General features: G+C 37.2%; 1 protein-coding gene across 3 annotated transcripts in view; it reads right to left on the reverse strand.

The window, feature by feature from the left end:
- The window catches only part of LOC135793505 (uncharacterized), a 115,885-nt gene that overhangs the window by 90,104 nt on the left and 13,209 nt on the right, over window positions 1-12,572 (reverse strand). For 2 of the 3 annotated variants that reach the window (XM_065304501.1, XM_065304500.1), the window contains exon 2: window positions 2,483-3,142. In XM_065304501.1, the coding sequence (XP_065160573.1) occupies window positions 2,483-3,142 (660 nt within the window). Of the gene's footprint in view, window positions 1-2,482; window positions 3,143-9,058; window positions 9,211-12,572 lie in introns of those variants that run through there. The other variant, XM_065304502.1, reaches the window with a different exon arrangement.

Below are 12,572 nucleotides of genomic sequence, written 5' to 3' on the forward strand. Positions count from 1 at the left end.
TTTAAGATTTATAACCTAAAATATAAAAAAAAATATGAAAACAATGCAAGTATAACCTAATTCTAGCGATTAAGTTAGGTTAGGTCGCAATTTAATTGCGATTTATGAGCGCGCGCTTATCGATTTGAAAGTGATCGATACGAAAACCATTTTTGCACATTGCAAATATGGCGCGCGCACGCATTCGCCCGTCATTCACTCATTTGCATTTCAACGTCCGACTGTCCGCAACTCAACTCACACCCAAACACAACAACCATATGTCTATTGTGATTTCTTCCTGTCGCACAGCAAACGCTAAAGAAGTTGTCGTTCCTACTTATCATTTCAATACATCGCCAAACAAAAAAACATACAGTGTGTTTATTTACTGTTTATATGATTATAACAGAAAGTGTTTCGGTCACACCTTGCGTCGACATTCAGTGGCACATAACCTATAAACCGCGCGTACAAAACACAAACGTCTGTGGGCGTCATAATTGTAATTGTTCCCAACATCTGTAAATCAACCTGACATTACCGACTTTACATATTAAACGCTTCCAGTAATAATACGTCAACAAAAAAGACGAAAGAAAGTTCCCGTTTGTGCAAAACAATAGTTTCAACTATAAACTATTCAATCTATCGCCGATAAGCCACTCAAAAACGCCAAACGTTTAATCATTCGTAAATTACACCGAAAGCAAAGTGAATTTTCATTTTCATGCATTGAAAATTACATAACCACAATTGTTTGTACCTGAGATGATAAATTATGCGTTAAATAATACACTTTCTATCATTAAACATATAAATTTTTTGTTTTGAAATATAGGCAACCCAATATACTTCCGTATGTTGTATTACGCATGCGCATGATGAGAATGTTTACAGAGACAAAAACATATGTTGACTACTACTAGTACTACTGGTTGCCGACTGGAGGAACGTCTTGAATGTTGAATGTATTATCATATCATGTGTACGCCGAGTATGTTCGCGCACGAGCACGAACCTCGACAACTCGGTGTTCACTTCGCATTGTCCGCATGAAATAATTACGATTATGGCCGCCCGCCGACGACATGTTTATCGATACGTGCGCGTGGAGGATCACCGGCGAAGGAAAGGTGAAAGTGCATCTGAATTCATTCGCCAATACGCCACCATTGGCTTCCGGCCAACCTTATAACCTCGTAACACTAGGTCCAAGTCATCTAAATCTTCAGCCGTTTTGCGTTGAAAGAAAACTCAAACGAAATGTGTTGTACTGTGTTGTGGAAAGCAACAAATGTTACCGTGTTTTTTTATCGGACTCAATATGGCGCGGCGGCGGTCGCCATATTTGGCGTTTTGTGCCTGTTTAGAGCTTTAAACCATCGATAATGAAATGCTAAGGGGCGCTAGTTTATTACTCGGGTATTCCAATCACTTAATTTACTTCTACGGTAAATTTAAATTAAATCCGAAGAATTTTCGCTATTTTAGAGTTGAAAAATTCTTATCTCTTCATCGAAATGTCGACAGTAACATAAATAAATTTCACGCTAATTAATAAATCTGTTCATCATGTTTCAACATGTGCAGGACGAGCAGGATGACGATTAATGCCAAAAAAGCGGTAATTATTACCGTTATTGCTTTACCTACATTTTATTTCGTTTCGTTTCGCATTTCGACGCTCGAAATGCAAATTTTAAAAATTCGCAAATTAATGCCACGTTTTTTTTGTGTAACTGCTCTGATAAATAATTAGTAATCAAGTGTCAAATCAATGAATAATCTGTTGAAAACACCGATCAAATCGCCGATAAGTAGACGTGGAAGAAAAAAAACTTTTTAAATTTTTTATGTTTCTGTGTTTGGACGACGAGCGTTGACGACCGGCGCTAATCTGCATAAATAAACGTTACGCAATTAAACAAAAACGAATCGTTTGGAGTTAATTGATTGAGGCGTGACCCAGACCACCAAGTCGATGAAATTCGAAGCAAATTTAAATTAATTAAGAAATAGGTTAGGTTTTTAATGCGTTTTTGTTGATTTTTTGAATTTTTAAAAATTAAAAATTGATTTTTCTTGGAGTTTTAGCAACAATTGAAAGGCGAAAATTGTAAATTTTATAAAAAAAACGCTCTTATCTTTCAAAATATTAATAGAATATGACCAAGAAATAATTATTTTAGGAGATACAGAGTGTGAAAAGTGATTTTTTGTAAAAATAAAAAGTGATTTATAGAAAAACATGATTTTTTTGCAAAAAATGATTTTAAGGAAGTTTTAGCAACATTTGACCAGTAAAATTCACAAAAGATGTTAAGAAACCTTTTATCTTTCATAAAATGAATAAAATATGATAATGGCATAATTATTTCAGGAGATACAGAGTGTTAAAAATGTTTTAGTAGCAAAAAATTCACATTTTGCAGAAATTTTTAGCAAAACATGAATTTTCTTTTATATTTTACGATAAAAACCTAATTTACTATCCACTTACCCCCATGATATCATCACAGTCCTCACTCTCAGCAATCCCTGCAACCCTTTCCTCTCGCACACACTCGGTTACTTCAGTCTCCCGATTCTCGCGCACTTCCCGCTTCGCGTCTGCATTCTCAAGCGAGAAAATCGAATTCACCCCGTTTTCCGTATAGTCCTCCGCATATAAACTCGCGCGTTCATCCCAGGACGACCCCGACGCTCTTTGACGATCCCTATCCAACATCTGCTCACTATCAAACTCTTCCTCCTCCTGCAGTTGACTTGTCTTGGCATTATCCTCCGCTGCAGCCCTTATTATGTTAGCAGAGTCTGTTTTCTTTCGAAAATGCACCACGGTCGGCGTATCACCGTCTAAATCGATGTCAATTTCCGGTTGTTCGCCACTAGTCGTCGACACAGAGGTTGACCGTTCAAGATACCACGAGGTTTGCTCTTCAGGACCTCCTGAAGATGCAGAATCTCCATTTATACGTGCCCCGAGTGCATCTTTACATTTTTTGAAATAATTTTTAACTTTTTTCGCTCTTGTTTGTTTTATAGGAGCTGCAGAAGATGAAATAAGAGTTATTTCCGGTTCAGGTTTTCCGGAATCTTCAACAGATGCCTTCCATGATGCTTCATCATAGGTTATACACTGTGAGCCTGATGGTGTCACCTGGAAACACAAAAATTGAGGTTATTTCCTGATTCGCATTGACCCAGATGTCAAAATTCTATACAAGAGAATCAGGACGTCCTAAAAATGTCGCCTGACTCTATTATTCCAAATTAGGCAACACAAATAGCACTAAAACGTCAAAAACAACATTTTTCTAAAACTACGCATAGAATCTCTAATCCTGACATGACAATATTTATCATGCTGTCATTCGATTGTCCAGCATGCGCTGGATCTCGTCTCCATCAATCTCCCTCGCATCTCAATGCAAAATCAGTCCGCGAAATGCACTCTCAAAGCCGCCACACACAGCCATTTCCAATGTAGGCAACACACAATACACTTATAGTGATTAATTGTGTTACAACGAGTGAAAACGTTTTATTAATTGCACCGAGTGCTCGCGCGCGAATTGATATGTTATTCCTGGGTGCAAATGCGCGCAATGTTCCTCTCGTTTTCAAGCGCTTGAACATGAAACTTAATTAGCTTAAAAGATCCGAGCGCTGAGATTGAACTAGCGCTTTGATTTCAACACTTGTTAGGCAAATGGTTGAGAATCACACGGTCGTAGAGAGTCGAAGCCCAAAGAGACAACCGATTCGTCTTCGCTCGCGGTGGCATTAATTCCATGCCAGCGATAAATAATTTATGAAAAACGATTAATTAACAAAATTGTATAAATTACGAGCGTGCATTCGTAAATTGATTTCGATGCATATTTAATCACGCGCATGAATAATAACTCAATTAATTTTGATGTTTATACAAGCGACATACACTTGAACCTTAAAATTAATCATAACCAATCATATCCCTACTAATATTATAAATGCGAAAATCCAGATGTTTGTTACACTTTCACGCAAAAACTACTTACCCGATCATCATGAAAATTTGTACACATATTCTTAGTGGTCCCCTAATGGTTATAGGCTACTTTTTATTTAATAAAAAAAATAATTTTTAAAATAAAATAAAGAAATTGTTTAGCCAATAATACCTCTGCATCTGGCTATTTGACTACTTTAACGCCATCTAGCATTCCAGCAATGAAGCTCAAACCTAAGTACTATAGTACTATCACACTGTATTATCACACTGTATTACCGACAGCTACGTCAACATCAAATCCAATTGACTACACTATGGAGACTGTACACTATACTTCCATAGACTATACTTTCCACCATTTTAAACTTCCCGCCATTCTACTTCATTGTTACTTCTTCTGTGACTACAGACGCGTACGGAAGCTAGTAATTTATAAATACAGTTAATAGATGGCGTTGTTGTAGGCAATTTGTAAGCTAATATCAAATGCATGATCTTTATGTGTCGAATTTCTCGCAATTCGCATTAAACGTGTTTGTGGGCGCAAGCGCGCAATAGAACAGGTTAGTGTCTTAACCATAAAACCTGGCTACTCATTGTGCGAGCAAATATTCACGCACGGCCCACACGGTTTACAGCCGGCTGAGAGTTACGAGCAGTGTGTGTTGCGAACAGAATTACTTAAGCGCTAAGCACTCACTTGCCCCCGATATAATAACGACAACAAAACGCGCGACAAACATGAACGCGCATCGTGGGCAGTTCCACAGGTTTATAAAGCGATAAGAGTCGGTGCTTAAACGCGCAAATCGCGACCGATCGATTGATTTTCGCTAACGGTTTTCACAACAACGAGCAATATGTGTGCATTTGGTTTTTTTCGAGATGCGTATCGCGTCGTTCGGCGAACAATCGATGAATGAATTCATTGTCGAACATGAATTTCGATATTCTTTTAAAGGATGTTGTGTTTCCTTAAATGTTCATTGATATCACAATCGTGTATTATTCAAAGAAAGGTGATTGACTTCAAATATTAAATTAAATTGTTTTATTGCTACCCCTGAAGTTATGCAACTTAATATACATCACCACAGCATTAAAATATTTGTTTTGGAATGTAATAAATCTTTTTCAAATTTAAACTTATAATTTGTTAGTGGATATGTACAAGTTGTAGTTGGAAATAGATTTGCTGACCGATGGAAGTCCCTTATTAGGCGCTCCGCCGAGAAAAAAGATGAATGAACGCGCGACGCGACCAAATTAATTATGCATGTGTTCGTTTGCGTTCGCGTTACGCAAGCGCAAGACGATCTTCGAGGGCTTCGAGTTATTAATTACGATGAGAAGCGCTTTTCACGAAACACGCCGCGCTGCTGGAATGTAAGGACAACCACTGTGCGACGCGACCACTTATTTTGTGATTTTTACGCACACACGCGCATGCGCAGTTAAAGGTTTAGACGGAATGAAAACGAGAGGGTCCACTTGATGCTTTTACTTTCGTTTCGTTTGTGTTTTGTACAAATGGAAACATAACATGATGATGAAAGTGAAAAATGTTGGTTATTTTGTATGTCTTTGCTTGTGATGTATATTGGGTTGCAGCGCTTTCATGTTTTGTCGTATTTATTTTTGAGTGGTTGTTTTGATCGATACAAAGCACTATAGGCTGTGACTGTCATGAAACCCCCGTCTGGAGCTTTTATGCGCTGCGGCGCGCCGTTGCAATTTTAGATTTTCGCTATAAAAGCATCGCACCAACACATTAAAACACTCGTGCAAGAAAAGGCAAGAGTAATCAATCCGTCTTCCACGGTTCTACGATTCGCTGCTAGTTGTGACGAGCAGGGATCGAAATAAGTGTGGAAATGCTGGAAAAATACGGAATTTTTATACATCCAGCAGGAGGAAAGTAAAATAAAGGAAAATGGAGCGGATTTTCCGATGCAGACAGCGTGATGGGGCAAAAATATTCACAGCTGCGGATTTCCACGTTTTATCCAATTTTGCAGAAACCATTTTATGCATTTTGTTTTTGTTTAAAAGTTTTGCTTCATTTGTGTGATTTTCAAAACTCTATCGATAATAATATCCAACTTAATATTTAAAATAACTTTTTCTGTGGTTTTGAGACACGAAAAGTGGCAATTTAATCACGGTCGTGACTAAAGTACTTTAGTCACGGGATGGAGTTTACGAAGTTTTTAAGTAAAAAATTCAAATATAAAAATTAAACGTAGAAATAAAATGAAAGTAGAAAAATTACGTAAGTATCACGTAACTAAACGTGGTTAAAGTGCCATTTAGCGCACTTGATACATAATATACCATAAACAAATTAAATTCTGTATTTTATAGAAAGTAAACACTTGGAAAATTACCCACAAGCTTTTTCTCATTCCAAAGCTCTCTAATTATAGGTTAATATCAAAAACCTTTATAACACATCGCAGTGCATAAATAAATTAACATTAAATGTGCTTGTTTGCTAATGAATGCGTATTGAGGCATGTTTTTATTGATATTTATCTTTCACTTCATTTGCGCGCTGCACTTGCAATTGCTTTGTCTGCGTGTTTGTTTTGGTTTCTTGCGACCGCCGCAGCATCTGTACCGTGAGGATCTAGTTAATGACAAATTTTACGAGTTGTTTGCGCGCCGCTTGTAAATCACGCCATCGGGCGTAATTAGAGAAGGAAGCGTCGCTTAGCAGACACTTTGTAAAGTGAACATAAAGTGAACATAAAGTGATATTAGTTTACTGCGGGCATCCGGGGATGCGCACCGGTGTCTACCCGAAACTGAAACGACCCTTTATGCAGATCAAGCCACTCAAACCGGAAGTTGGTACTTAATTCAAGCAGTGACGCTCAAAATGATTAAAATTTAAATATTCACATATCACGCCATCTATGGGCAAATTAAAAACTTAAAATATATTTTAGGTAAAATTTAGTAAATTTTGAACATTGATAACAACTCCTAACTAGTAGAGTGTGTGTTTTAGCGAAGACTTTGAGTTAAAGTTAAACTTAAAGTTTAAGTTTAAATTTGAGTTTGAGTTTAGTTTAAGTTGGTATTTCCAAAGCGGAACTTTTAGTCATGACATCCGGTACCTGTACAAGACTCATACCCGTGTTGCGCACGTGTAAGACACGCGCACGGCTTGCATTATTTATCAGGAGGAGCAAGGATGGAATTTATGCGCAGCGCGCCTCCACTCGAATACCTGCAGATCTCCAGATACGAACGCAAGCGGTGGAAAATTGAAATGAATTATGAATCGAAAACCTCCCTGGTATTACAAGTATGCAAGAAATATTACGTTATGCAAATCATTACTTCATAGGGTGACCTTGAAGATATTACTGATTTTAGTCATGAAACAGAATAAATGAATAGGTAATTTGCAAAAATAAAAATTCAACAATTTATTATTCGCGTGATATTTTAGCCAGTAACGTGTTTATTTACGTCGATAAGCATCTCGTGATAAGAGAAACAAATGCAAAGTGCTTTGTAACACGACAAAACGAGTGAATTTCAAGTGAAAATAAAGCCAAGCGAAAGAAAATTGTCTTGTATTGATTTTTACGTGTTTAAGAATGAAACTTAAAGATCTATTTGTAATCCCCGCAGCAATTTTAGCCATGTATGATTACGGTGCATGCGTGCGATGCACTCGGCCGTCCTCATTCCCATGGCTCATTCAAACTCGAACGCTGCTTCTTCTGGCGGTTCGAAAACCGCCGAAATAAACAAGAACAACAAGCGCTGCAAGAACTAAGTGACCAATCGAGTGCACTCGCGCACTGCTCCGAGATGAACCTGATGAGCTTCCAATTTTCCAATATTATTCCACGTGCAGAGTGTACGTACTTGTACAGATGTACATGTGTACCTACATAGTTATCCACTGCCGGTTGGAGATCGTTATAAGTTATAATGGAAGACTTCATCTCGGGCTACTCGGGCGGCTCGGGCGACTCGGACATTCGTATTGGTATTATCTGCGTGAGAACACAATTTACTGTCGGTAATCGCGGGCGCGACGATCGAGAAATGTCAAAATGTCATTAACAACGTTTATTTACATTAATTATAAAGTTTTTTTTTGTTTTTGATAAATAAAGACTAAAATAAGAAATAAAATAAAATAGTAAGAAATGTTTCAATTAATGATAACTCAATACTGACGTTATTAAAGTGGGTAGAAATGACAGCTACAGTCAACTTTTGGTTGTATTTTATAGGTTAGGTTCAATAAACGTCAATTTTTCACTTTTTTCACTCTAAATTGATGCCAAACAAACGAAAATGTAATTTTTTACTTGAAAAACAAAGTTTTTGGTAAAATAATCTTATTTTTTGTAAATAATATAAATTTCCACGTAGTATAGGACAGTTTCCTACTAACAGTAATCTGTTTTACCGACTAGACTGCCATCTATTGCCTTTATATTGATTTTTGTGCAATACTCAGCCATTTAAACGCGAAAAATCCTCAAAAACACAAAAAATATGAAGTTTTTTTATAAATACTTTAAAATACAGTAAAATTTCTTTGAAATAAAACATTTTTTTATCTATTTTTAGCATTTTAAGCCCCGATATATTACAAAAAAAAACAAATAAAAGAAAAAATATTCTATTCCAACTTGCAATTTGTTTGCAATACAAGCACTGCATGATTTATCCCCAGTACGCGCACAATTATTAGTTAATTAATAATGCTAATGCCGTCGTAAATCAGACAATTACAATCGTGTGTGTTCACTTTACATCCAATCCTACAGGATGTTTTCTTTCGTTTTCATTTCAACGCAACCCAACACACACCTAATGATTTCAATTAATCACCTCGTAAACAATCTACACTCATTTTTATATTCTAATTCTAATTATAATTCTAATTCTTAATTAACAACAAAACATTTAGTTTTATTTTATTTGTGCTCGTTAATTAATACCGCGCTATTAAAACCAAAACAACAATTAAACCTCACTATTATTACTGCGAGATATCACCTACAAAACACAAAATGCACAAATCAATAACATAACTCGGTTTACCTTTCTATTTCTCTTAATCATGTTTAATGCCGCTGAATGCGGCTGGAGCTTTCTTTCGCTGGGCGTCGCCGCCTGCAAATATTTTCACTCTAATTAATAATTTTATTTTAATGAGCGCAAAACGTTTCCACTCCTCTTGGTGCGCACAGATTTACATTTTCATTAACGCACTAATGTTTTAAATCTCCGTCAAAAAGACTTTTAGGAGTTTTAGCAGTTTGTACTTGATATTTCATCCCATGTTTACACAAGGTTGCCATGGTTACACACTTGAAGGGATGAAAGTTACGCAGTCGAATAAATTATGCAAACCGGCAGGGAGAGCAGATTCCCTTTTATGATAAATACGAGTAATCACACAGCAGCACAAAAATTTATTTTTTAAAAACTTGATTTTATTTTATTTTTTAAATGTTTTTATTTAATCGATGATTATAAAACGTGTGTAGTGAATAGAATATAGAATAGACAGACAATGAGCGTATTAGACGTTATTGAAGGAGGAGCAACGGAAAGTACAAGTAATATTTTCCGAAAACCGTGAGCTCATAAAATAATAGTGAAAACGTGTTCCGCGAAGGTAGGTCACACCGTCACACGTACACCTAGTTTACAATTACGGTAAGAACTTATAGAATTATACAGGGTGTTTGTAAAAACATTAAAAACGAAATTAAATCAATTTTTCACTTGATTAGTGGATTTTTTAAAAGTGTATTGATGTTTTATTGGTATTTTTTGTATTAATTATCCTGTATACGTTACCCACCCACACTCGTGCTGGCTTGGCGAGGGCAGCGCTCCTAGCCGCGCAGCAATAATGTGTAACGAGTGTGCGGGTTCGATTTTCCCGTGACCTGACCCGAAATGACGACAATACGTAAAAGTCTAAGTATACTCGTACGAGTACTTGGTAGCATGACTACGTCGGCGAGCAATGCGCGCCAAACAATACGAAATTGAAACCGAAACCAAGAGTTAAACTTCAACTGAAGTGAATCAAGTATCAAATCGCATCACACTATACCTCCACTTATATTTCTAATTAATTATAGTAATAATTACTATAATTCACTATGATTTAATTGTAACTTGATTTTTATTTGAGTTTGTATTTTTAGGGTGCGGTACTTGTTACTTTTCATTATTTTTTGTTTTAATTAAGAATAAAACTCAGTAAATATCTAGGTTATGTCTGAATGCACATATAGTTTAGTTTTACACTAGTATACACATTTTTGAGAGGTAAGAGGTAGGCTTTTTGATGGAGGCGGCGTGTAGTGCACGCGCTGCGTAACCGGCGTCGGCGGGCGCGGAACTGAGCAGGCGCCGCCGCCGCGCGACCCGCCGCTCGCCCTTAAATGGATCTAGACGGCGTCGGCGCCGAAAATGTTCCCACCGGTACGACGTCAGGAAACGCCACCCCCTAAAGACACATCATATAAATACAAGCGATTAAATTCAACTGGTTGTCGTTTATCTTCTAAATATTACTCAAAAACAACAGAAAAATATCAAAATTTTCGACAAAACTGACAACGATGGAGTTAGATTAAAAGATATTTGTTACTGAAAATCCTAAAAAATACAAATTACACCGTACGAGGGTAGCGGTAGATGTGACTCGTGTTCAAGGTACCTTACGAGGCTAGCGGTAAAAGTGATTCTCATTCAGGGCACCGTACGAGGGTAGCGGTAGAAGTGACTCGTGTTCAAGGCACCGTACGAGGCTAGCGGCAGAAGTGACTCGTGTTCGGGGCACCGTACAAGGGTAGCGGTAGAAGTGACTCGATTCAAAGCACCGTACAAAGCCAGCGGTAGAAGTGACTCGTGTTCAGAGCACCGTACGAGGGTGAATATTTTACAAGATATACGCAATGGAAGAAAACTCCCAAAAAATGAAAATGTCCACTTTTTAGCACTTTTAAACCCGGACATTCCAAATTTTAATTATTTTCTTGTCTTATCTTATAGAGAATTTTCCAAACTTTCATAATCTCTTATTCTAAGATAAAACAATGTCTTAGCTAATCCATATCCCTTTAAATCACACAAAAACAAGTAAAACGTCAAAAATATTAAGATAAATATTTGGAAAATAAAATAGAGATGAAATTAATTTTTAGGGGATGCAATGTCATGCAATGCGTTTTGTACTGGTCATTTCCCTCATCTCCCTTGTGAGATGGGGTGATTGTGGATGGTTGTTGGGATGACCTCATCACGATTAAAATGACAAGACGCACGCATCGGCGCAATTCAATTCAATTCAGCTTTTCAATGACACGTACGCACGAATGTGGACGGGGCGGAAGAGGGCAGCGAACGCATTCAGAATGTTGATTGCGTTTTTATTCTTTGGAGAATTCGAGAGACCTCTGAGGACCTCTTAGGACAACAATATTCCAGCATTTAAAGAAAGAAAAAAAACATCAGAAAACATCAAAAAACACTTTTTTCTAAAAAATCTCAAAACAAAATTTTATTTTTTAACCTAAACTTTCGAAAACAAAGATTTAATGATTTTTATCATGTGAGTCCGTTGATATCACTTGTAGAATATAATATATTGTTCTAAATAAATCAACCTTTGATTACAGCAGTAATTGGCTTGTAATTTATTTCCTAAGTGGAAATTTTTGCTCAATTTTCTAATACCTGCCCGTTTGAAGAGATTATTAATGCGTAATGTTGTTTATTAATGCGCGCGGATATTCGAACATTTCGAACGATTCGCGCTTGCGTATTTTTCAAGTGTATGCACCTCGTAATACAACCCAAAGGTGCGCTCGACGCGGCTTTACTTATATGGCTAAGTACCGCAGCTATGCGCATGATAAATGCGTGAATCAAATCGTTGCCAAAGCGGGCATTAATATGCCTATTTTTGCATCACTCTCAAAAATCCACCAACAACATATATACAGGGTGTATAATAAAAATTACACACAATTTCTCACAGAATTTAAAATATTGTGGTTTAATTTGTTTTGTGTCCCATGTGAACTAAATTCTTATCAAAATATTAAAAATTTACACACGACTCTCACCCGTCACTTCCTGTCCTGTCTGTTTGTCTCTGCTTGTGTGTATTATTGTATTCCTCGCACTAGTTCGTCGAGTTTCTCTCGAGGTCGGATTTTAATTAACGCGCTGTGTTCAAAAGGTGTTTGTTTACTCGCATTTCGGAAAACTCTCGGCGAGTCAAAACCCGGAAATGCGCTTTCCCTTCGCGCAACGCAACCTCTAACCTTCGCGTAGATATCGCCTAGTCGAACAATTTTCGCCACTTCCGCTCGCCGCTCGAGCAGATTGCATGCTTTGGTGCGACGAGTTGATTGTTTGTACAGGTTCAAAACAGCCGCTATTACGCATTCAAAGGACATGCAAACGAAGGGTGAACAGAGCACATGCCAGCCCGAAAGCCGGAATCAATTAAACTTGCTGCGAATGAATATGCAGCGCAGAAGTTAGTGCAAAGGGGGTGATGGAGAAAATATCATTTTCATTTTCA

The sequence above is a fragment of the Atheta coriaria genome, unplaced genomic scaffold (assembly GCF_025399875.1).
Source record: "Atheta coriaria isolate IRGN ID8LTWV9N9 unplaced genomic scaffold, Caltech_Dcor_3.1 hic_scaffold_6_pilon, whole genome shotgun sequence".
NCBI lineage: Eukaryota > Metazoa > Arthropoda > Insecta > Coleoptera > Staphylinidae > Dalotia > Dalotia coriaria.